The following is a 26,186-nucleotide window of genomic DNA, read 5'->3' as shown; positions in this document are numbered from 1 at the left end:
AGCTGTTCTCATGGTGTCCAGCTAGTTGCCTATGGGAAACCAGCCTTCCCCTCTCCTGTGGTTTCTAGCAACTGGTGTTCAGAAGCATTGCTGTCTTCAGATGTGGTGGCAGAGCACGCCCATCACTGCCAGTAGCCACTGATATCCCTCTCCTCCATGAATTTGTGGGATCTTCTTTTAAAGCTATCTAATAATAAATTTTATTTATACCTCGCCCTCCCCAGCCAAGACCGGGCTCAGGGCGGCTAACACCCGATATAAAAACAATTGATTGAATTACAACTTAAAAACAAGATTAAAATACATTAAAACATTAAAATGCAGCCTCATTTCAGTGGAAACTCAAATCAAAAACTTTTTTGGGGATGAAAACATCAAGGCTAACTATCCAAACTGGTCCTACATGGGCCAGAAAAAAGCCAGGGAAGTCTCCAAATAGGAGTTCCATCACAGAAGGAGAAAGGAAAAAAGAAAGAGGGGGAGGGAATTAAATTGATTCCAAGCCAAAGGCCAGGTGGTCTCATGAGACAGAGTGTTCCACCAGGCTGGAGTCAATGTTGAAAAGGCCCTGGCTCTGGTTGAGGCTAATCTGACTTCCTTAGGGCCTGGGACCCCTAGGGTGTTGCTATTTATGGACCTTAAGGTCCTCTGTGGGGCATACCGGGAGAGGCGGTCCCGTAGGTACGAGGGTCCTAGGCCGTGACCATGACTGCCTCCTATGGGAGCAACTTCAATAGTCTGACTAGGTGCTGTATTAAGAAGTCCTTTGCTTCACCTGTCCTGATAAAAGTCATAAATCATCATCATCACCATCTTATGGTTGAGTTGAGATTTTTGAATGCCTGTCACCTTGGTTACTTGTGCAGCTGATAATTCCACCCTCTGCCCAGATATTGACATGGCTTTGTAGCCTATTCCACGATCCTGCTAAACTGCACTTGCACCCCCTATTGGCTTATGCGTTTCAGGTTTGTGAAGTGCAGAATGACACGGAGATGATCTGCCAAGCACCAGCGGTGGAACCAAATAACCAGACCGACCCTCCTGTGTGGCCAGATGAGTTTGGCTTCATCTTGGACAACGTCCACTCCTTGCTGATCCTCGAGAAACCCAACTTCACCTACTACCCAAACCCCATCTTTGAGGCTTTCAATCCCTCTGGGATTTTGGAGCTGAAACCAGGGACCCCTGTGATATTAAAGGTATGGCGAGAGGGAGCGGTGGTCCAAAATTGAAACCACACCATCCATTTCCTAGTGAATCCCCAAATTTCTAGTGAAGCGTGATGTCCTTTTGACTAAATTCTGATGTTCTTACATTAGTTCAGTGGCCATTACAGATGAACATAAAAGGTAAAGGGACCCCTGACCATTAGGTCCAGTCATGGCCAACTCTGGGGTTGCGGCGCTCATCTCGCTTTATTGGCCGAGGGAGCCGGCGTACAGCTTCTGGGTCATGTGGCCAGCATGACTAAGCCGCTTCTGGTGAACCAGAGCAACACACGGAAACGCCGTTTACCTTCCCGCCGGGGTGGTACCTATTTATCTACTTGCACTTTGACGTGCTTTCGAACTGCTAGGTTGGCAGAAGCAGGGACCGAGCAATGGAAGGTCACCCCATTGTGGGGATTCGAACCGCTGACCTTCTGATCGGCATATCCTAGGCTCTGTGGTTTAACCCACAGCGCCACCCGCGTCCCTACAGATGAACATAAGGATGCCATATTTTGAGCCCATATCGCTGGGGCACTGGGTGGTTCTTGGGCTTGGGTTTGAGGGTTCATTGAACCAGAGAACGTTTTGCTACAAGCTTCCCACTTTCTGCAGTGAAATGTACAGTTGGATCTTGCTGGAGATCAAAGCCAAAGATGACCCAGGGCCTTTCACTCACCGCAAGGGCCTCTGCTCCTTGATGCTGCTGACCTATTGATGGGTTTCGTTTCTCTCAACACAGGGTAAAAACCTGATCCCATTGACAGGAGGGAACGCCAAGCTGAATTACACTGTTTTTGTTGGTGAAAAGCCCTGTGTTCCCACGGTGTCTGAAGTGCAGCTGCTGTGCGAGTCCCCAAATCTCACTGGACGGCATAAAGTGACGGTGAGCAAAAGCTCTAATATACTGCAGAGCAAATGCAATTCTCTTCTGGAGGAAAGGTTGGCTTCTGCAGCCTGCATAAATCATGCAAAGTCTAAGAAATGTGCATAATGTATCTTCTTTTGCATAATGTATTCTTTCACTGCTTTGAGTTTTTTGTTGATTAAGCAGTATCTAAACCCTGTTGAATAAAATAAGTAATTATCCTTCAGCTTTTACTGATTTGTTCCCTTTTTTTGCTAGTTATAGAGAAAGGTAAGGTGTTCTTCAAACCACTTCAAGCCCTGCAGATCTTTCTTGTGCTCATCTTTGGCTTCTCAGATTTCAGCACATACGTTTTCAGGCATATCCTTGAAACCACATGGACTAGAAACTTGGCTTTAGAAGTAAAGAAAGCCAAGAGACTCAGGAAGCTGAGTGTTGCAGGCAGCGCCACATTTGGGGCTTTGCAGAGTGTCTTTCTGGAGTGCCTTGAACTTATCTGGTCTCCTCACTTCCTTCCTCTAACTTGCAGGCTCGCGTTGGAGGGATGGAGTTTTCCCCAGGGATGGTGAACATCTCCCCGGACAGCCCCCTTAGCCTGCCCGCCATTGTCAGCATTGCCGTGGCAGGGGGGCTCCTCATCATCTTCATCGTGGCTGTGCTGATTGCCTACAAGCGCAAGTCCCGCGAGAGTGACCTCACCCTCAAACGGCTCCAGATGCAAATGGACAACTTGGAGTCCCGGGTCGCCTTGGAGTGCAAGGAAGGTACGGAAAGCGGAAGGGACCAAAAATATTTTTAAAAGCCATGGGAGGATCCTTCTGTCATATGCAAAGTAGAGAAGTGTGCATCTGGCAACAGGAGAGCCCATTTTGAGATGCAGGGCAACTGAGAATTTATATAGGTGTGTGGACCAGTTGGCTCATGCTATAGCTAAGAATGAAACTGCTAGCAAAGGAATTGTGTGGAAAGGACAGGAGAGTTAAGGGGACAGGAGAGATTGAAGTTTCAGTTGGCTTGGGGAAGTGGCACATGGCTTAGAACAGAAGTGGGGCAGACCTTCATGAGCTCAAGGGCCACATCCCCTTCCAGACAACATTCCAGGGGCCACACAAAGCCAGAGACAAAAGCAGTTGCAGCACAAATGCAATGTTTACCTTTGTACAATAGGCTGATTTCTACACGTAGAGGGGATAAACCTTCTCCCTGGCTAACGGGCTGTCAGCTTTAGTTCCTTCTCATCTGTCACTCTACGAAAACAGATGGCACTGGGCAATCAACTCCTTTTGAATGATGGGTCAAAGATACAAGACATTTTGTAATGGGACTGGTCTCTATGTTGTACACATTTCTGATTAATGCCTCCGTTGGGGCCCATAGTCAAAAGTCATGGTCGGAATCTAATTGGGACATACAGGTGAGCAGAGGAATGGTCTATGGACCAAGCCTCCATACAGGTCATCACCAGCTCAAACCTGAGAGCTCTTTCTAAAGTTAGAACAGAGCTGCTACCTTACTCCATGACAGCTCTCCTCCGTGCATCCTGGTACATCTTCACTGTGTTGGAGAGGCTGCCATGTAGTTGGTACATATAAACACATATGGTGGGACTGCTCAAAGGTGGCTAGATTTTGGAATGTTGTATTTTATGAGTTAGTTTAGTTAGTTTCTTGATAGCAAAAGAAACTATTACTCCACCTTTTCACCTGGTGCTTTTGAACCTGTATATGGGCTTTGAAAAATAAAGAACTTATTTGTCATCTCCTATCAGCAGCCTGGGCTGTATTGCCAAATTCTGGAAGACCTTTAATCTTAGTAATTTGGATTGCTTGTATTCTACATTTTGGCAAATTGCCCTTCTTGAAAATATATCCCACAAACTATACTTTTTATTTTGTGGGATATATTTTCAAGAAGGGCAGAACTTGAATGACAGTTGCTTTGCTATATGGGATGATTTTATTTCTTATACAAATTTTGAAGCATTTAGTTTCTCAGTGTCACCAGTATATGCAAATTCCTGGCTCATGTCAGACTATATAGAACCTTTATTCTCAATAATGATGGTAGAAAACAGGTGGAAAATTCTTTTATTTTTTAAAAAAAGATTTATTATTTGTAAACAGAATCTTTGTATGAGTCAATATTTTACTATCCCTTTGTACTTTTGTCCTTCCAGGCTGTGGTGTTTTATGGTTTAAATTTTTAATTCTTTGTCTTCTTTCTTTTTGTTACATTTGCACTTTTTTGTTAACAAATCAATAAAATATATATTTTAAAAAAAAAATAAAAGTAGGCTTTCAGTGTTCAGTTTAATCTAAATCATGTTTTATTATCTCTGTTGTTGTTTTTTCTTCTTTGTTTTGCCGGCTGTTAATCTTGTTGATTCTGTTATTGTGTTTTTATCACTAATTTTTTTTTAAAACCACCCAATGAGGCTGCAAAGCAGGGCTAGTAGAGGATGTGGGGAGTGTCCAGAGGGGGGCAGATCCCAAAGGCCAGATAAACAGGATTGGAGGACCACATTCATCCCTGGACCCGATGTTCCCCATCCTCAGTTTAGAACCAGGGAAGAAGGAATGGGAGAGGAAGAGGCCTGATGGCCAATAAGCAAGGAATAATGAAAGAGCCACCTATTGCATCAGACCATCAGGAATGGCCTCTACTTCATTTGAAAGCAGCTTTCCAAGCAGAGACAGAAGCCTTTCCCAGCTTGCCACCCAAGACTCTTAACAGGAGATGGCCAGCCTTGAATCTGGCATTTCACATAGGCAAAACAAGTGATCCTTCACTGAGCTTTGGACCACATTGTGGTGTTTGTGTTCTTTCAGTGTCTGAAGAATGTCCTGTAGCTTAGCAGTGAAAGCTGGTCCATTAGGGGAAGTCAACACGGCCCCACCAAACTTGGTCTGCCCTCGCCCAGCTCCAACCTGCCTCCCTTCTTATTGGCATAAAATCCAGGGAGTGGCACCTGTTGGGATCTGAGGTGAGATACCCACAGAGCAGAAGGTGCTCCCACTTCCATTCACCACACAGAGGCAGCTTAAGGTCCAAAATAGTTTACTGCTGTAGAAGACAAGGCTTCATTAATACAGTTCCAGACGTTGATATAGACATACAGCTCGTAGGCTTTGGAGATACAGTTACAGATATGTACAAGCACAAGGTACACATAAGGTTGATGCAGCTTCAAGATGTAACACAGACTCTGACCCATGAGCAGACTCAATGACTAATGAGCTAACACATCTTACGCACTTAGATGGCACTGGGCCATTGCCATAGCAATTGGCTTGGCTGACCTTGCAACTAATCATAGAACCATAGGATAGTAGAGCTAGAAGGGACCACAAGTGTCATCTAGTCCAACCCCCTGCTCTTAGCTTCCTCCTCCTTGGTCTCAGTGTTGTCTCGACAGAACTCTGCAAGGGGGGGGGGGCAAAACTAGAATGAGTTGGCTCTTAGTGCCATTGGCTCTGGCACTACCTACTGTTGGGCTTCCTGGCTTCTGCCCCTCAGTGCTGGTGAACACCAGCTAAAGCTGTACCTTAGCCAAGCCATGCTTTGGGGGAGTTGTTTTTGGGGGGGAATTTCTCTATGGTATAGAACCCTCGCATCCCATCCTTCCATAAAGAGCTCAGGGCAGCATAGAGGAGGGTGCCCCTACTTTATCCTTCCGTGACCTCTATGAGGTAGGATAGGCTGGGAGATACTGATGAGCCCTGGGTATTTCTGTGAGTTTCATGACAGGGTGAGGATTTGAACTTGTGCCGTTCTGATCACAACCTGATGTTCAGTCCACTGCACTGCTCCAGATCTTCTCCACTTAGGATTCATATTTCCCTTTAATAGTCCAGCTTTATTTGTCTCCTTCCTCCCCTGCCACCTTAAATCACAGCTTTTGCAGAACTGCAGACTGACATCCACGAACTGACTAGCGATTTAGATGGAGCTGGCATCCCGTTCCTGGATTACCGGACCTATACCATGAGGGTGCTTTTCCCTGGCATCGAAGATCACCCTGTGCTGAGGGATCTGGAGGTAAGCACCTTCTTTAAACACAAGAATGCCAGAAGCTGCCTTGTGCTGACACAGCCCATTGGTCCATCTAGCTCCATCTAGCTCTCCAGGGTTCTAGAAAAGAGACATTCCCAGGCCTATCTGGAGATGTTGGTGATAGAAAGAGAGGGAGGGTGAGGGGAGAGAGAGCAAGAAGGTCATCACAGTGCTAATGCCCTGGCAGAACCCATCTGGGCCTTCTGACAGTTTGTTTGCACTGTGCCAACCTCCTCACTGCCTCATCCATCCCTGGAGAGGACTGGATATGTGCTCTCTCTCTCTCTCTCTCTCTCTCTCTCTCTCTCTCTGTGTGTGTGTGTGTGTGTGTGTGAGTGAGTGTGCTGGGGCCGGGGGTAACCCGTGAAATGCGGTCCAGGTCTGGTCCAGAATCCGAAGGTTCCACTAGGAGTCAGTCCGACAGGACCAAGGCAGGAAACCAGGCAGGAAACCAGGCAAGGACAGGTACAGGATCTCAGGCAGGATCTAGCATACAGCAATGTTGCTCTCGCAACCTGGGGCGGGGTCCGACAGCCTTTTATCTTTGTCAGGGTAGCAGCCAGTCCTGATCCCCCGGCGACTCACCTCCCTGTTTTGCCTGAAGGTGAGCACTCCTCCTGCGAGTACTCAGGTCTCTCCTTCTCTCAGACCTTAGTATCTGCAGCTCGGGAGACGTCGGTGGGTTACTAGACCCAGAGGCCGCCTCAGCCTCTCCTGACCCAACTGGTAGTGGAGCAGCTGTAAGTGATGGCCCAGCTGAAGGCAAGGAGGTAATCCCCGCATCTGGAGCCGGGGCAGGCTCAGGCCCCTGACTTGGCCCAGCTGGTGCTTGTGGCAGGGGAACCTGTGCAGACTGGGGCTCTTCAGAATCAGGCCCCAGACTTGGTTCAGATGATGCCTGAGGCAAAGGGTCCGGTGCGGACTGAGTCTCCTCTGGTTCCGAGTCCGAGTCCCAGGCCATCACAGTGTGTTCGTGTGTGAGAGAATGCTGTGTATAAATGTTTCACTGTGTGTGAGAGAGAGACCCAGAAGGAGAGAGTTGTGGACTGTGTGCCGAGCGAGTGTTTGTACTGTTTGTGTGGTGAGTTGTAGTTGTGTATGGAAGAGCATTCATTGGCAGTGAAGGGATGGGAGCTGAGAAAGTGGATCTTCAGGCCACAAAATATTAGCTACCCTTGTGGCTGAGGAGTCCTGCGGCTCCTTTTGGACAGGGGGCCTTTCTGTGAAAGCCAAGAGCGGCTCTTCCTCCTCCATACCTCTGTGGCTTCGTGGCATGTGCTTCTCCCTGTATTACATCACAAAGCAATCAGGAGCTCAGTTGGTCTTCATTCTAGTCCCAAGTGGCCATTTGATCTGCTGGATCAAACCAATGGCCTCTCTAGCCCAGCATCCTGCTCTCACAGTGGCCAACCAGATGCCTGTGGAAAACCCGCCAGCAGGATTCGGGCACAAGAGCAACTTTCCCCCTCCTGTGGTTTCCAGGAACTGGTATTCAGAAGTTTTGCTGCCTTCAACTGTGGAGGCAGATCATAGCCATCATGGCTGATAGCCACTGATAGACCTTTCCTCCATGAATTCATCTAATCCTCTTTTCAAGCTATCTAGGTTGGTGGCCATCGCTGCCTCCTTTGGGAACGAGTTCTATAATTTAACTTCTTTTGTTGTGAAAACGGTTTGGCGTGGCCGGCCGCCTCTGCTCCGGAGTGGAGCAGACTGCAAAGGCACACTGCGTGCCTGGGAGGGAAGAAGCAGAGGAGGTGGTGATGGCAGCCCCTCCTGAAAAATATTGGCAGGTACTATGCTGGCAGGGGTCCTGCAGAGAGAATTGAGGAGATCAGGACAAAGCCAGGTTGCTTGATTCTTCAAAGAGAAGCTGGCACCACTTCTGGCCAGCCCTTGTTCGGCCTTTTTTGTGTGTACGAATGTGCCCTGCCCTCTTTGGCTTTGGTGCAGGGCTGGTGTGATGGTTTGTGTATGCTCTTTACAAAAAGCACCCTCTGCTCACTCAGAGAGATAGTTACAGTTCTTTATTTTACATATGTATGGGACACAGGTGGTGCTGTGGGTTAAACCACAGAGCCTAGGACTTGCCGGTCAGAAGGTCGGTGGTTCAAATCCCCGCGACGGGGTGAGCTCCCATTGTTCAGTCTCAGCTCCTGCCAACCTAGCAGTTCGAAAGCACGAAGTGCAAGTAGGTAAATAGGTACCACTCCAGTAGGAAGGTAAACGGTATTTCCGTGCGCTGCTCTGGTTCGCCAGAAGCGGCTTAGTCATGCTGGCCACATGACCCGGAAGCTGTACGCTGGCTCCCTCAGCAAATAAAGCGAGATGAGCGCTGCAACCCCAGAGTCAGTCACGACTAGGGGTAATAGGAGTTGTAGTTCAACAACATCTGGGGACACACAGGTTGAGAAAGCCTGGTCTACACCATGGGTAGGCAAACTAAGGCCCGGGGCCCGGATCTGGCCCAATCACCTTCTAAATCCGGCCCACGGACAGTCCGGGAATCAGCGTGTTTTTACATGAGTAGAATGTGTGCTTTTATTTAAAATGCACCTCCGGGTTATTTGTGGGGCATAGGAATTCGTTCATTTCCCCCAAAAAAATATTGGTCTGAGGGACTGTGGACCGGCCCCTTGCTGAAAAAGTTTGCTGATCCCTGGCGCTACACTGACTGACATATATGGAGCTTTATGTTAGATACAGTGTTTCTCAAACTTGTGTCCCCAGCTCTTGCTGAACTACAACTCCCATCATCCCTGAGCACTCCTCTTGCTGTCTAGGGATGATGGGAGTTGTAGTCCCAAAACAGCTGTGGACCCAACTTTGAGAAACACTGTCCTAGAGGTACAGCTGGCTACCAAGCCATTGATTATCTTCTTTTTCTCTGTTTTTGACAGGTCCCTGGGTATCGGCAAGAGCGGGTTGAGAAGGGCTTGAAGCTCTTTGCTCAACTCATCAACAACAAGGTCTTCCTCCTGTCCTTCATCCGCACCCTGGAGTCCCAGCGCAGCTTCTCCATGCGAGACCGTGGCAACGTGGCCTCCCTCATCATGACGGTGCTGCAGAGCAAGCTGGAATATGCCACGGATGTCCTCAAACAACTCCTGGCCGATCTCATAGACAAAAACCTGGAGAGCAAAAACCATCCCAAGCTGCTGCTTCGGAGGTAAGCCCTGGAGCAGTTGGTTGTTGTTGCTAATTAAATTTTCCACAAAAGTGACAGAAAGATAATTGCAAGAATTAAAACCGAGCACAGGATGCCCACAACTTGCACACATTTATCTTGTGCAGTTTCTTTTTTATAATATTTTATTAAGTTTCCATTTCATAATATATAAACACATCCATATTACATTAAATTTTTGCTTGCATGGGCTGGTCAACTTTCCCCTGCTCCTGCCTTGTGGTTACCATAATTCCTATCTATTTCATCGCATTTCTACCTCTTCCTCCTTACATTTCATCCGTTTCAATTTTTACATTTTAAGTAAATATAAAAAGGTATAAATCATAAACATCACAAATCTTCTTAAGTCAACCCTGCTAGCGTTGTTAATTGTTTGCAATTGTCCTTCAAATATCGTATGAATTTGCTCCGGTCTTTTTGGAAAGCTTGATCACGCTGGTTTTGGATTTTCCTGGTTAGCTTCGCTAGTTGTGCATATTCCATCATCTTCATCCGCCATTCTTCAATTGTTGGTAATTCCGGTTGTTTCCATTTTGGGGCTTAACTTGTGCAGTTTCAACTTTATTGTCATGGACTGGTTGGACGCAGAGGAGTGGTGGGAGGCACCCGCTGGAGAACCATCAAGGGAAGAAGGCTCAGATCCAGGGGAGTGATGGTGGTATGACAATGAGTGGTCAGAGGGAGAAGAGGGAGCAGACTGGGATGAGAAGGTTTCGGAAGCTGAAGAGGCAACAGGGCTTAGTGAGCAGGAAGAGGCTGTGGCAGAGAGCAGTCCAGAACCAGAGGCGGAAGAGGAGGCTGGAGAGGAGGGAGGCCAAGAGGCAGAGATGAGTCAGACTGGCGAAGAAGCCAGAGTGGTTTTCCCTGCTGCTGCAACAAGCCCCCCTCCACCAGGAGAGGTGTGAAGAAGGAGGAGCAAAGGCAGGCAAGCCGGTGCAGTCTCAGATCGCTGGGGAAAGACCTGGGAGAGGAGGAGAATTAGGCAGCTGTGGGAAGGCAGGGACCTTCAGTTTTCGCAACAACCTCATAGGAGCAAGACCTACTGAAGAAGAGTTGCTGAGCTCATTTGGGCTGGCACTCCTGTGCAAATCCAATCTTTCTTTCTTCCTTCCTTCCTTCCTTTCTTCTTCTTCTTCTCCTTCTTCTTCTCCTGTTGTTGTTGTTGTATACTTTATTGAAGTTCGTAGGTAACATAAACAATTTTAAATAAACAAAAATAAAGAAAACAATCTTGTATCAGTAATCTTATATAAATTTACAAAAATAAACTGATTCAAACTTATACACTTTCATCCTATCTTCTTACTAAAATAGACTTCCCATCCTTTCCTGGTGTATTTAACCTTTCTGATGTCGAATGTACTTATCATTATTACCTTAATCTTTTTGCGTTTTCTGATGCTTTCTTACAACATTTCGTTCCAGTTTTCCTTATTTCTTAATAGTTAATTTACACAAGGGTCGTTCAACGCTGCCATAGAAATGATACTGCTATTATGATTTTGTAAATATCTCTTAAACATATCCCATTTTTGAATAAATGATTGTTTTGTATTACCTTTTAGTCTATTAGTCAATTGTTCCATTTCTGCGTATCCTAGTAATTTGTTCTGCCATTCCGATAATGTTGGAACTTTGCCCCCTTTCCAGTTCATTGCAATTAGTATTCAGGCTGCGGCTGATGCATATAGAAAAATTTCTTTTACATTTTTCGGTCTATCGGCAGCTCCAGTTTTTCTAATAAACAGTTAACTTCACCCACTCCATGTGATTTACTGCCGGCCTGCTCCTGTCATATATGTGGGCAAGGTGGGGAGGCTGTCACAAGATCTTGTGGGAAATCAGATTGCCCTGTGAGATCTTCTCTAATGCTCCCAGAGTCGGGGCACTGAGCAGGCCTCACCTGAGAAGCAAATCTGCAAACTTTAAAGCTCTTTCCAGGCTGGGTCCGCTTGGGGTTACCCAGTGCGGAAAGAGCTTTTAAGCTCTTGGTTTTGCTTCTTGGACAAGGCCCACTTAGCACACCAGCTCTTGTGAGATCTCACGGGATGATCTGACGTCCCACTCATGAGAGCATCCCCACTGCTGCCAGCGTTCGTGGGCCTTGTCTGAGATTAAAAGGTGTCTGGTCATGGCTAATGAGCAGCTACCAAATTTCACCAGATATAAAACTCAAGGCAAATCCCATAGAGAAATTCAGACAGGGAGAATGTTATCCCTCTCAAATTCCAATTATGAAACCCATTTTTTTTTCTCTTTTTTTGTCAGTGGTTTCCGTGTAAATTCAAAATCTGAATGTATGGCATAGGAGGGCATGGCAAAACAGGCAAGGAGATGTTCTCCTGGGGCTCTGCATAGTTTATTTTTTTCTCCGCATTCCTTCTAGGACAGAATCTGTTGCTGAGAAGATGCTCACTAACTGGTTCACGTTCCTGCTCTATAAGTTTCTCAAGGTAAGAAGAACCAGTTTTGGTGACAACTTCATGCTTAACTGGACTGTTATTTCATTATTTGGAAACCCTGGTTGTTGTTATTTTTAATCAGTGGGCTTAGTGTGGATTTCAGCTGTTGTTTCTAACATTGATTGGTTTCAGTGAGTTACCCAAGCTGGTTGGAAAAACAGGGGGAAACAGTGTGACAAGAAGGGACCAAAGAAAAATACCATGGGAAGCTGAGATTGTAATTTTATAGAATCTTAGAATTGTAGAGTTGGAAGGGACCCAAGAGAGACATCTAGTCCAACCCATTGCTGCTGCTGCTGCTGCTTCTCCTCCTCCTCCTCCTCCTCCTTCTTCTTCTTCTTCGATCACTCGTAGCCAAGTAAGATTGTCTTCCATAAACACAGTTTTAACGAAGAGTCCATAAGTGACTGTGGAGGCCAATTCTGGATTCACACGTCCTTCCACAGTTCCCCCCCCCCACCTCACTAGCTCAGACGCAATTTGCAAGCTTCTTTACACATGTTCAGACACTCTCAGCTGTCCTCACAATTGCAGTAAAAGCAAAAGCGAAGAAACCTAACAGCAATCCTTAACAAATTAAATTACTAGGTTATAATAAATCAAGGCTTAATGAATTATACTTAAGAAAATGTTTATGCTATCAAAGCCTCAGCAAAGGTGACTCCTTGAGATTTTGAAGTGTGGGGTAATTTACAGTTAAAATACTGTTCGTTCTTTATTATATTCAATTTATGAGCAACGTATCAAAATATACTCATCGCATCTCTATTTAAAACACTAATAATGCCTATCACTTGTTTTCTCTCTCCATATAATTAGGTGCAACAATATAAATAGGCTGACATATTCATGAGTCATAATATTATGCCCTTGCCATTTAAACACTGCAGATTCTTTGCTGGGTCTTTGATTTGCCCCTGTATTAGGCTACAGTTTATTTATATATTAATTCAGAAAGCTTTGGGTGAAGATGAGGAGAGGCCATCTTTGTCATCTTTCAGCTTCCCATTACAGTAACACACCGGAATGAAAGTAGCCACACGAAACCAATAAACTGAAACTGACATGGGGACAAAAAGAAGAAGACGCCTTCACCCTGGTATGGCTCTCCTTTATCACATACACAGCCCAACAAGACAATGACAAAAATCCACCAACAGCATACAAATCAATATGGCTAACCTGATTCAAAACACCCACCCACCCCACTCACACATGAAAACAAAGTCCACCACAGCCAACCAGAAATGAACAGCCACACCCTAGGCCAACCCCAACCTCTCTCACCACCAAAGGAACACAGGTGAACAGCAGAGAACCCACACAAGCAACGCTGACACAAAACTCCACATATATTAAGTAAAATAGAAACATCACCACCCGACCCCAACCCCCACTCATCTTTTTCCCCCTCCACCTCTTTCCCCCTATTCTCCCTAATGTCTCAACAAATGAAACCGATTTGTTTGGTTTTTTTAAGTGTTACGTGGGAAAAAAATACGAGAGAGATATATTGCTCATACCTTTGTAAATCAAGAAAACCTTTAATAAAAATACATTAAAAAAAAAAGTAGCCACACGAAACAGACCAGGGTGCCCTGGATTCAGACCCATCAACTACAATTGCACACTCCAATGCCCAAAAAACAATCAGTGGAAGTTTGGAGTCGATTGCTTGTCTCTTTCCTTATGGGAGACCATCCAAGTGCCCCTATTTTTCAGGGACAGTCCCAGATTTACAGAAGCCATCCCAGTTTCTGATTTAATCCGGGAATGCCCTGTTTTTCCTTAGGACATCCCTATTTTCATCGGAGAAATGTTATGGAGTTATGTGACCCCAGAGTCAAGGAGATCATAAATCATAGAACTATATAATTGTAGAGTTGGAAATAACCATGAGGGTCATCTAGACCAGCCCCCTACAACAAAGGAATCTTTTGCCCAATTTGAGGCTCAAACCCATGATCCTCAGATTAAGAGTCTCAGTAGCAATACAACCCTTTTGTTGTTGTTTAGTCGTGTCCGACTCTTCATGACCCCATGGACTAGAGCACGCCAGGCACTCCTGTCTTCCACTGCCTCCCGCAGCTTGGTCAAACTCATGCTGGTATCTTCGAGAACACTGTCCAGCCATCTTGTCCTCTGTCGTCCCCTTCTCCTTGTGCCCTCCATCTTTCCCAACATCAGGGTCTTTTCCAGGGAGTCCTCTCTTCTCAGGAGGTGGCCAAAGTATTGGAGCCTCAGCTTCAGAATCTGTCCTTCCAGTGAGCACTCAGGGCTGATTTCCTTCAGAATGGAGAGGTTGGATCTTCTTGCAGTCCATGGGACTCTCAAGAGTCTCCTCCAGCACCAGAATTCAAAAGAATAAATTCTTTGGCGATCAGCCTTCTTTATGGTCCAGCTCTCACTTCCATCCATCACTACTGGGAAAACCAGAGCTTTAACTATACGGACGTTTGTTGGCAAGGTGATGTCTCTGCTTTTTAAGATGCTGTCTAGGTTTTTCATTGCTTTTCTCCCAAGAAGCAGGTGTCTTTTAATTTTGTGACTGCTGTCACCATCTGCAGTGATCATAGAACCCAAGAAAGTAAATCTCTCATTTCCTTCATTTCCTCCCTTTCTATTTGCCAGGAGGTGATGGGACCAGTGGCCATGATCTTCGTTTTTTTGATGTTGAGCTTCAGACCATATTTTGTGCTCTCCTCTTTCACCTTCATTAACGGATTTGTAAAAATGTTACATGGAAAAAATACGAGGCGTTACATTTACTTCTGTAAAACAAGAAAATCCTTAATAATAATAAAAAAGGTTCTTTAATTCCTCCTCACTTTCTGCCATCAAGGTTTTGTCATCAGCATATCTGAGGTTGTTGATATTTCTTCCAGCAGTCTTAATTCCAGTTTGGGATTCATCCAGTCCAGACTTTTGCATGATGAATTCTGCATATAAGTTAAATAAGCAGGGAGACAATATGCAGCCTTGTCATACTCCTTTCCCAATTTTGAACCAATCAGTTGTTCCAACTGTAGCTTCTTATCCCACATAGAGATTTCTCAGGAGACAGATGAGGTGATCAGGCACTCCCATTTCTTTAAGAATTTGCCATAGTTGGCTGTGGTCAAAACAGTCAAATGCTTTTGCATAGTCAATGAAGCAGAAGTAGATGTTTTTCTGGAACTCTCTAGCTTTCTCCATAATCCAGTGCATGTTTGCAATTTGGTCTCTGGTTCCTCTGCCCCTTCGAAATCCAGCTTGCACTTCTGGGAGTTCTCGGTCCACATACTGCTTGAGCCTGCCTTGTAGAATTTTAAGCATAACCTTGCTAGCATATGAATTGATATATTAACATATAATCATTTTTCAGCGTCTTTCTTTAGACTTTGACTAATTTTCCTATTCATTAAATGTCTCCCAATATCCTCTTTCGTCTGTCTGCAAAACAGTTCAAGATAAATCGCAATTGCCATGCCTAGCCTTTTCTCTTTTGATGCATATAGCGACCACCATGGATTTTAAGAGTTTATTCTTTTCAGTGTTCCGGAATGAACATTTGCTACAATACAATGCCTAAAAGCAACTAGTCCGGTACTGAAAAAAGTAGGCAGTCACAGGCCTTTCCAATTTAGCTATAGCCTGAAAAGGAAATGGAATCATCAAAACGAGACAGTTTTATGAAATTATTATTTTCTCCGTCATGCAAAGCAGATGTCCCTCCTCTCAGCAAGGAGCCAAAGGTTTGGAACAGCACTAAGCTTAGCAGATCTGGAGACTCTGATCCAATGCATGTTCTACTTGGGGGCAAGTACTTCCCTGTGCTGCTTTGCTCCTGAGGAAGTGCCGCTTGGACCTCTCAGTTCCAGCGTTGTTGACAGCCAGTCCCCTAGAGTTGTACACATGGCTTTGTGTGGCTCCTTGTCTTCCGTGACCAAAAGTGGCAACGTGCCACCAATCCAAAGCGACAGTCACCCCTTTACACAACCAATTACCGCCAGTCGTTTCTGTCGCCTCTGAAGCTGAATGGCTTAAGGAGACTTAAGTAGATGTTCCTCCTGCCTCCTATGATCCGCCACCTTTTACAGCAGGGAAAAGTTTTGAAGGGCCCTGGAAGGTCGATTTGGTGGCTCCGGCTATCAGATTCCCATTTCCAGCTGAAAGTGGGGGAGAGAAAGGGAGGTGAGTCATTGAAAGCTTTGCTTTCATAATAGGCTATTTTATTTTCCCCACTCGGCTCCTTGTCTTCCTGCCTTTAGCCTGAAAAAACGCGGGCAGATAAGGGCAATAGGCATCCGCCTCGGAAGCAATATGCTGCCGGGAGATAAGCTAATTAAGTGGCAGGCAGGTGTTAGAGCACAGGAAAGACCCTACTCTGGGCTACAGAGGAGGGAACGGCTTCTGGGGATTTGCAGAGGACAAAAATTGAAACCGTTCTCATGGATTTCGTAGGAGCTGCTCAGGGAGGAGAGGCAGAAAACACAGAGGAGAGTCATGGGAAGGCGGAAAAGAGCAGCTGAGCTAGAAGGAACGCAGGTGGAACTATGGGGCAGGGCAGGGACTGGTTGGCTGCAATTCTCAGCAACTTATGAATCAATGTGCTTAGGATTCCTCCAGCCAATTCCTAGCAAATTCTTCCCCGGGTTTACACCTGCTCCACCCCTTCCTTCATTTGTGCCCCACATTGAATTAAATATTGTAAGCGCCTAGAGACAGGGACCTTCTTCACTTGAGCTTTGTGAACTGCTGGGCATGGTGCTGTCCAAATAAATATTGGGCAGGGAAATATTCGAGGAAGCAAGAAGTGCATTGAGATGGCTAATGTCACGGTTGGGATACCGTGCCAAATCAATACACATTTATCTTTGCATAATAGATCTTGAGTTGGCAGTTCTAGAGCCCACCTGTACATCCATGGCTTGGAGCTGTGATTTGACAACTTCCAGGAAGTGGCTGGAGCATACAGGCAGACCCTCCAGGTGTCCCTATTTTCCAGGGACAGTTCTAGATTTACAGAAGCTGCCCCAGTTTCTGATTTGATCCTGCAATGTCCCACTTTTCCTAAGGACATCCCTATTTTCATCAGAGAAATGTTCGAGGGTATGGACCCCCAAGCCAAGGAGATGAGTAACTATACAACCTTTAGAAGACATCCCTGTATTGGATGTCTTCGGAAGGCAGCCCTGTATCGGAAAGGTTTTTCATGTTTAATTATGTTGTTATATATGTTGGAAGCTGCCTGGAGTGGCTGGGACAACCCAGTCAGATGGATAAATAGTAAAATTGTTGTTGTTATGGAATAGGATGTTCCTATTTTCATTGGAGAAATGTTGGAGTGTATGTGCAGGTGGAACGTGCTCTGAAAAGATGGTGGCAGCAATGAAGCCATCTCCTAGGACTTCTGTCTCGCCATTTCTTTGCCAACTTTTCCTTCCCTGCAGGGATTTGCTCTCAGCTCTTCAGAGCCATGAAGTGGGGGGAACAGAGCACAGATGCAGGATGCAGTCTCCTCATCGCCCCAACTGATTGTCCCTTCCTTCCTTTCTTCCTTCGCCTCACTGCAGGAATGTGCCGGCGAGCCTCTCTTCTCTCTGTTCTGTGCCATCAAGCAACAGATGGAGAAGGGCCCAATTGATGCCATCACTGGGGAAGCCCGCTACTCCCTTAGTGAGGACAAGCTGATCCGGCAGCAGATCGACTACAAGACTCTGGTGAGAGATGGGGCCATTGATGTACCCGAAAGAGGAAATTGGGGGTGGGTTGGAACGAGGAGAATCACAGAACTGTGGAACTGGAAGGGACCCCCAGAATTGGAAGGGATCTCTTTTACCACCTGAAAGTTCTTCCTGATGTTTAGTCCAAATCTCAACAGCAGAGGAGAACAGCACCAAACCAATGGCAAGGAAGAAAGAGGTTGAAATTCCTTATATGCTAAAAAATAGCAAGGGCTGCTGACTACTCTGGGTTTAAGGAGGCAACAGGGACTTGCAACAACATGTTGCAGCACAGAGTACTCCTGATCAGGGTGCTGTTGACCAGTCTTGCCCTTTCCCAGTCTACTCCATTTCATTCCCTGCTTGCAAACAACAGGCAATGATCACACACAGTTCCCCAGCCCCCCAAAAAGGATTTTTGTACTTCTTCAGACATCAAGGTTCCTCTGGCATGTTGATGCCCCCATGTGATTTCCTATGGAATCTCTTTTGCCCAAAGGAATCTCTGCTCTTCTCCTTCTAGGCTGGTGAATACAAAGGAGCCAGCGCTCCAGGTCAATGATTGAATTCTTCCCTCCTCAAAAGCTGTCCTGTCCTTGCTTGCAGCTTTTTGATGCTAATCAGCTCTCCCTTTTATATCTCAAGGGCAGGCAAATCTACCCTGATAGGAATCTTAGCAGATTTGCAGAGATCCACTCCTCCCTGGAGATTAAAGAAGGGAAGGGAAGTGAATGACAGGCTTCTATCTCCCTGCCACCCTCCTCCAGTCTCCCTCCTGCCCCTTTCTCTAGCCATGACTCTACAGTCTCTGATCTTTGAACAACAATAGCGATAATATGAGGGTTTTTTATTGTTTGCCAGAAGATATAAGGAACATATGTTACAGAAAAGGACTTTTCATTGCTTGATGATGTTTTTCTAGCGCCGAGGTGAAGTTTTCACCCAACACTTACTTCTCCAGCAATTTGAGTGGGTGTGAAAGTAGGGGGGGGGCACTTTTTGCATCTATTCCCTGGGAGTGTGAAACCTACAGGGTGGTGTGTGTGTGCAGGAATTAGCTTACCTGCTTTAGAACTTAAGAACATCTACATGCAGCCCCTGGGAGAGATCATCAGAGGGTTTGGGCTGGGTGTTCATCAATATGCGGATGACACCCAGCACTACCTCTCTTTCAAATCAGAACCAGCGACGGTGGTGAAGGTCCTGTGTGAGTGTCTGGAGGCGGTTGGAGGATGGATGGCAGCTAACGGATTGAGGTTGAATCCTGACAAGACAGAAGTACTGTTCTTGGAGGACAGGGGGCAGGCTGGTGTGGAGGACTCCCTGATCCTGAGGGGGTGACTGTGCCCCTGAAGGACCAGGTGCACAGCCAGGGAGTCATTTTGGACTCAAAGCTGTCCATGGAGGCACAGCTCAATTCTGTGTCCAGGGCAGCTGTTTACCAGCTCCGTCTGGTACGCTGACTGAGACATTACCTGCCCACAGACTGTCTTACCAGAGTGGTGCGTGCTCTAGTTATCTCCCGCTTGGACTACTGCAATGTGCTCTACATGGGGCTACCTTTGAAGGTGACCCGGAAACTACAACTAATCCAGAATGCGGCAGCTAGACTGGTGGCTGGGAGTGGCCACCAAGACCGTATAACACCAGTCCTGAAAGACCTACATTGGCTCCCAGTATGTTTCCCAGCACAATTCCAAGTGTTGGTGCTGACCTTTAAAGCCCTAAATGGCCTCGGTCCTGTATGCCTGAAGGAGCGTCTCCACCCCCATCATTCTACCCAGACACTGAGGTCCAGTGCCAAGGGCCTTTTGGTAGTTCCCTCACTGCGAGAAGCCAAGTTACAGGGAACCAGGCAGAGGGCCTTCTCAGTGGTGGCACCTGCCCTGTGGAATGCCCTCCCAGCAGATGTCAAGGCAATTAACAACTATTTTGCTTTTAAAAGACAACTGAAGGCAGCCCTGTTTAGGGAAGTTTTAAATGTCTGACACTGTATTGTTTTTAATATTCAGTTGGGAGCGGCCCAGAGTGGCTGGCGAAACCCAGCCAGATGGGCGGGGTATAAATAATAAATTATCATTAGTAGTAGTAGTAATTTATTAAGCAATATATACAGGACAAAGCAATCATGGGGTGCTCTCACATCTTCTCCAAGAGAAAGAGAGAAAGTACAGTGGTACCTCGGGTTACAGATGCTTCAGGTTACAGACGCTTCAGGTTACAGACTCCGCTAACCCAGAAATAGTACCTAGGGTTAAGAACTTTGCTTCAGGATGAGAACAGAAACTGTGCTCTGGCGGCATGGCAGCAGCGGAAGGCCTCATTAGCTAAAGTGATGCTTCAGGTTAAGAACAGTTTCAGGTTAAGAACAGACCTCCAGAATGAATTGAGTACTTAACCCGAGGAACCACTGTACAAAAGTACAATACAGAAGAAGAGATAGAACTGACTTCCGTTCTCACACATTCCAAGCATGGAATGTCAACACAGACATGTGATGTAACAATCACACATCCAGCAATGGGAGAATGAAATATTCTGACACCCACCAGCTGAATAGGTGGCTGCAGCAGGACCAAGCAGGGTCACAGGATCTTTAAAACTGAGGCAGGTCTATCAAGGAGGTTGTCGCTTTAAATGTACCCTGATCCCAGCGTACATTTAAGGCTTTCTGCTACATGCGTCAATCAGGCGATGCTCTTTGTAGTTCTTCCAGCCATGATGCAGTCCCTTCCTCCCCGGGGGTAGAAGACAATTCTATTTTACTTACACACACACACACGTATCTCGTTTTCACATTTGTTGAGGCAAGTAATGCACAAAGAGCAAAGATCACAAAACCTGATTCGAAGCTGTCACGGCGAACGTTTTATAATAGGCCCTTCGGGGGCAGAAGTGGACGGGGAAAAGCTGTCTGATGTGTCTCGAGTTTGTCACCGTCTCAGAACATGCTGGGTGGCCCCCTTCAGCCCCCCACCCGCCTCCTGTCCCCTGCACACCCCTGCATCTCTGATCCTTACAGTCGAATCCGTTAATATCTGTTGACATCACATATCTACAAACATGCTCCCTCGCTGCCCCTGGATGAAAAACGCTCGGAGCATCTCTTTGGTTAAAGCCCAGTGGGGAGTTTTTAATGTTGGCAACGGAGTCACTAATGAGGCTTAAAAGGGGTGTCCCATATGCCCTTTCTTCGGGGATTGATTTCAACTGAGCCCAGGCACTTCTTCCTGCTTCTGAACAGATGCAGACAGCCTGCTGTTGCTCTCCTCTGAAAGGGGAAGGCAGGGGGAAAGCATAAACCTTCAGCCACTTCCTGCTTCAGATAGATAGATAGATAGATAGATAGATAGATAGATAGATAGATAGCAATACCTGGCTGCAGGATCAAGCCAAAGACCCAGATAACCACAATTGCCTTGAATTTCTGCTTAACCCTCAAGAAAGAAGGGCATTTTCACTGGCCAGGTTTAATTCAAATCCATCAAACCTCCTTTGGGGAAGGTTCTCAGGCAGGGTGGAAGGAGAAAGAACTTGCCCACGTGAAGACCACCTGGTGGAAACCCTTACACAAATGGTTCTTAATTGTAAACTATATGCTGATCTCTGTCAGCAATTTCTAGTTCAGCTCTGTATCCCCAAATGGAGACCAGAGTTGGAGGTCATACATTTTCTATTACTGGGGAATGATGAGGAGCTCACCAAGTTAGTGGCTAAATATCTCTATTTGGTTTTTTGTCGTCAAAATATACTCCCTGGAGACCTAGAGATGTGACGATAGACTGCTCTGTCTCCTTCCTTGTAGCAAATGTTTTGTGCCACTGGGGAAGTGGTAATTCTGTATTGATTTGTTTTGGATGTTTGTATGTGATGCCAATAAAAGGTCTGAAGATGAAAGTCCCAGATAGTCCCATATTCTCTTCTAACAGTGGCCAGCCACTGGGAAACTTGCAAGTAGGAATTTCCTCTCCATTGGGAAAAAGAAACTGGCAGCTGGATGCAGAAACCCTGCATGTATTATCATCTCTCTGCTTCCCTGCACAGTTTGGGCATCTGGGGGAACAAAGGAACCCCACATGCAAAGCAATTGTGCAGAAAATCAAGGGTATCCAGGGTATCCACAGGAGGGTTGATAAAACTGGCAACTATGGGGCATGGCCCTCATCTCCGCTTTTAGGCTAAGGGAGCCGATGTTTGTCCTCAAACAGCTTTCTGGGTCATGTGGCCAGCATGGTTAAACCGTTTCTGGTGCAACGTGACACTGTGACAGAAGCCAGAGCACACGGAAATGCCGTTTACCTTCCTGCTGCAGTGGTACCTATTTATCTACTTGCACTGGCGTGCTTTCAAGCTGCAGTGATGTGATTCTGGCAGCCAGTCTGTGGTGGAAGGTGAGGACAGTCAGGAAACGCAGTGTGTGTTGGGAAATTCAAGCCCTTCTCATGAGAAGCTGGCAGCAGTCCCAGGCACCCGGCTTGATTCCCTGTTGACCTCCCTGGCTGCATTCCCCAGCAAGCGCAGGCAAGGTCTCGATCGGCGATTCTTCTCAAACGTGAGAAGAACACACCCCTCTTTCCTGCCCCCCCAGGCAGGGGAAAGAGATAGACAGAAATGTATTTACATGCTTTTTTTCTGTCTTTGCAGCAGCATTGCTTCATTATCATAACAGTGTGATCCCTGGAAACATGAATATTCAGTAAAAGGTCTTTCAGGACCCTGGACAGAGCCCAGGGAGCCGATGAGTTACCCCTGCAGGAACTCTTTATGCTCCCTGAGCCTAGCTCCACCTCACAGTAATAATAATGATGATAATAATTTATTATTTATACCCCGCCCATCTGGCTGGGTTTCCCCAGCCACTCTGGGCGGCTTCCAACAGAATATTAAAATACAATAGTCTATTAAACATTAAAAGCTTCCCTAAACAGGGCTGCCTTCAGATGTCTTCTAAAAGTCTGGTAGTTGTTTTTCCCTTTGACATCTGGTGAGAGGGTGTTCCACAGGGCGGGTGCCACTACCGAGAAGGCCCTCTGCCTGGTTCCCTGTAAGTTGGCTTCTCGTAGCGAGGGAACCGCCAGAAGGCCCTTGGAGCTGGACCTCAGTGTCTGGGCACAACGGTGGGGGTGAAGATGCTCCTTTCCCCTTCTGAGCATAGCTGTCAACTGTCTCTTATTTGGCAGGAAACTCCCTTATTCCAGTGCCGTGTCCTGTTGCTGTCCCTTATTGATGATGTCCCTTAAATTTCCCAGGTTTCAAAGGAAGCAGCTCCTCTCCCTCCCTCCCTACTGGCCAGGGAGAAGGGAGGCTCCAACTGTGTTGCTTGGCTGCATTGCTCACCCAATAAGGAGTCTAAGAACGACTGAGGGGTGGAGCTTGCATGCCTTGTGCTGATCAAATCGGCCACGTTGCCTGGGGACTCGCCTTTGCTCAGCGCTTCCCAGCGGAGAGGTGACGGTGGTTTCCCTTGCTGCATCCCCTTTGCCGGGTTGCTGCACTGTGGGAACCACCGCTTGAGGCTTTGTTTAGCTGCTGACTGGGCTTTCTGCCTTTGGCTCGGAGGGGCTCAGAAGTTGAACATACCTGTGCTGGGAAAATCCTTTATTTTGGCTGCTGATCCCTTGTTTTTGAGGCTGCTGGTCCCTTATTTTCAAATCTGCAAGTTGACAGCTATGCTTCTGAGGCATGTAGAGCTGTGAAAGGGAGGCCTGGCATTCTGTCATCTGCCCACGGGTTCATGGTGGGCAGGTGTCCTGGCATTGGCACACTGATTCAGTTCAGTGTAAGGCCTTTGGAAGCAAATATGCTGGTCCCAGGTGAGAAGGGAGTTTGCAAGCTCTGAATGATTGGCTCAGTGGTGGGGGTCAGCCAGCACTATTGGCTCCCAACCAAAGCACCTCAGTGCCTTCTGACTTTGGGGGTCAAGTTGGGGGGGTATTGTTTTTGTTTTTTACTATGCTTTGTATTTGTGCTTTTATATTGTAAACCTGTTATCCTCAAATGAAAGAAAGCCTAGAAATTTAATAATTTAATTAATAGCAGCAATTCACAGCCCTGAGATCTCTTACCTGAGATCCTTTTAACTAGAGGTGCCAAGGATGAACCCGTCACTTTTCTGCCATTAAACTGTGGCCTTTCTCCACTGTGCAGGGAGACAAAGTGGAAATAAAGAGTCAAGTTTCCCACATCCCGTCTCTTTTTTCTCTTCTTATCCAACGGTAGCTTTATCTTCTTGGGTACTGCCTGGTGGTTGGGCAGTTGCCTGAAGTGATAAGGAATCAATTATCCGTGATAACTGATTTTGCCCAACATTTGCCTTACCAAACAGGGAGGGTGGAAATCCTTTGGGAGTGATTTTTAATTTTTTTTAATCATTTCACCAGCATGCGATTAATACAACATGTGAACTTGTGCCAAGGCAATATCACCAAGGGAGCTTAGTCTCAAATTATTATTAATTTGAAACTTAATGCTAACTGCTAAACATTTGCACTTAAAAGGAAGGGGAAGGGAAGGGGGAGAGAGGGAAACCACAAGGTGTTTAGACCTCCATTTCACATCTACTTCTGAAACGTGTTAAATTGAAAAGGGGTGTGCATTTCATTTTTCAGAGTCATTTTTCACTTCTGAGATCCGTTTTCTCTCTTTTTTCTTTTTTTGAAAAATGAAACTCCAAGTTTCTAATAAATGCCTCTGAAGTAGCAGCCAACTTTCCATTCTGCTCAGTGCATGGAAGAGGTTCCAAGGAATCCCCTCATCTGCTTTGCATTTAGCTTTTGACGGGGGGGGGTGTAAGTGGGTTTGTCTAGGGTGGGGGGCAGGTTTTGGTGTGAAGCCAGAGACCTTCCTTGTAAAGGAAACCTGTAACCTGCCAGATGTCTGGGAGAAAGAGGTGGCTTTGGAAAGTTCTGCTAAGAAATTAGGTTGGGAGTGAGAGCATCAGGATCAAGGTCTTCCATAATCTGAAGAAATTTAGAAGCTCTCCCTGGGGCTTGGAAACAGGTTTGGCAATTTAAAAAAAAAATACTGTCCTTCAGGAAAGAGACAAAAATGTACAGAAACATGCACATTAGAGCAAAGTGCCTAAAACGCACATGTTACTGGGAAAATGCATCTATCAGGCAACATTCGATACAAAAATGTGTACATTAAGAGAAATTTGCACTAAAGTGCTGGCAAGTTTTTATGTGCGCATTTAAAAAATAATAATGGCAACATCCACAAACTGATTCAGAAATGTGGAGAACCCAACTTGATAGGTTAATGAGAAATGGAGAGAAACAGAAACCGAAAGATTTGTCAATCCCTATGAAGGACCTTAGGGACGCGGGTGGCGCTGTGGGTTAAACCACAGAGCCTAGGACTTGCCGATCAGAAGGTCAGCGGTTCGAATCCCCGCGACGGGGTGAGCTCCCATTGCTCGGTCCCTGCTCCTGCCAACCTAGCAGTTCGAAAGCACATCAAAGTGCAAGTAGATAAATAGGTACTGCTGCTGTGGGAAGGTAAACGGTGTTTCCATGCGCTGCTCTGGTTCGCCAGAAGTGGCTTAGTCCTGCTGGCCACATGACCTGGAAGCTGTACGCCGGCTCCCTCAGCCAATAAAGCGAGATAAGCGCCGCAACCCCAGAGTTGGTCACGACTGGACCTAATGGTCAAGGGTCCCTTTACCTTTACCTATGAAGGACCTATGTTCAAAGCCCTTCTCCTTTCCCTCCTGAGAACCTAAAACGTTGAGTTTCTGGGATAAGGATTCCGGATTGCCAATCTAGCAACGGTGAGCGGGTCTCATCTTGGTCTGGATCAGGCTGGGCTGCTGCCTGAGCACCCATTGGTGGTTTCTCAGCATCTCCGAAGGACAAACAGGATAAAAAACACACACCTGATAAAATAATATTGCAACTCTGTTAGAGCTGATGAGAGTTCCTTATCTCCTATATCAATTTCAACCCTCCACTTCCTAACTTACAAACAGACGGCTGAAACCTTTCTAGCGCTGAGTTGGCACAGCTTGAAGGCTGAATAAGTTAGCGGTGATCACGAGAGAAGGACGGAGCATCTTGATCTCTGTGGGGCAGGCAGTGGCATGAGGCCTTTGTGTGTGTGTGGCCTAGAGCGGCTACTACAATGGGCTGGAATGCCTCAGACTCCATGTTGCTTAGCAACCACCACCAGAGGAGGCCTTCAAGTTAACAGACCCTTTGTGAGCATTATAGCCTTTTCTTTCCACAATCTTTGGAAAAGATGCTACTCCTAGTTGCGTACCCTCCAACTTTTCTCCGATGTAAATAGGGATGTCAATAATAATAATAATAATAATAATAATAATAATATCCTACCCATCTGACTAGGTTGCCCCAGCCACTCTGGGTGGCTCCCAACATATATAAAAACAAAGTAAAACATTATGAGGGTGTTCCTCAAGCAGACTTCAGCTTGTTCAAGGTCACAGAAACTCCTGGAGGAAGGGAAGTCTGTGCAGCACACAGTAAAATGGCTCGGGGGAGCTTTCCAGAACCAGAGGACATTTGTCCGGCACAGCTGACATATCCATTCTTTGCCTGGATTTAATCACTTTCACTAGAACATTGTTTTTTTCTAATTATTTTTATTAGCTTCCAATTACAATAATCCAATAATAGCCTCATTATAACAGTGCCAAATTATAATACAATTACTAATACCAATCATTCAGATGCCAAA

General features: G+C 46.2%; 1 protein-coding gene and 1 long non-coding RNA gene across 7 annotated transcripts in view; one reads left to right on the top strand and one right to left on the bottom strand.

The window, feature by feature from the left end:
• PLXNA4 (plexin A4) overlaps nt 1-26,186 on the top strand; it is a 580,684-nt gene that overhangs the window by 512,154 nt on the left and 42,344 nt on the right. For all 5 annotated transcript variants that reach the window (XM_083572528.1, XM_083572529.1, XM_083572532.1 and 2 more), the window contains 7 exons: nt 969-1,202; nt 1,954-2,097; nt 2,609-2,843; nt 5,975-6,117; nt 9,033-9,301; nt 11,709-11,775; nt 17,340-17,486. In XM_083572528.1, coding sequence (XP_083428654.1) covers nt 969-1,202; nt 1,954-2,097; nt 2,609-2,843; nt 5,975-6,117; nt 9,033-9,301; nt 11,709-11,775; nt 17,340-17,486 — 1,239 coding nt within the window. The remainder of the gene's footprint in view (nt 1-968; nt 1,203-1,953; nt 2,098-2,608; nt 2,844-5,974; nt 6,118-9,032; nt 9,302-11,708; nt 11,776-17,339; nt 17,487-26,186) is intronic.
• Nucleotides 14,903-25,731, bottom strand: LOC310743157. 2 transcript variants are annotated; one of them, XR_014538831.1, is made up of 3 exons: nt 25,453-25,731; nt 23,555-23,628; nt 14,903-15,932 (listed from the first exon to the last, which is right to left on the bottom strand). It is a non-coding gene; the product is annotated as an uncharacterized lncRNA (long non-coding RNA). The 2 variants fall into 2 exon arrangements; XR_014538832.1 differs by lacking the exon at nt 25,453-25,731 and adding an exon at nt 25,155-25,351 and having other exon boundaries at nt 23,555-23,748.

The sequence above is a fragment of the Podarcis filfolensis genome (genome assembly GCF_964270895.1).
Source record: "Podarcis filfolensis genome assembly, chromosome: 10".
Taxonomy (NCBI): Eukaryota; Metazoa; Chordata; class Lepidosauria; order Squamata; family Lacertidae; genus Podarcis; species Podarcis filfolensis.
The sequence above is the reverse complement of the archived record's forward strand: the minus strand, read 5'-3'. Positions and strand labels throughout refer to the sequence as shown.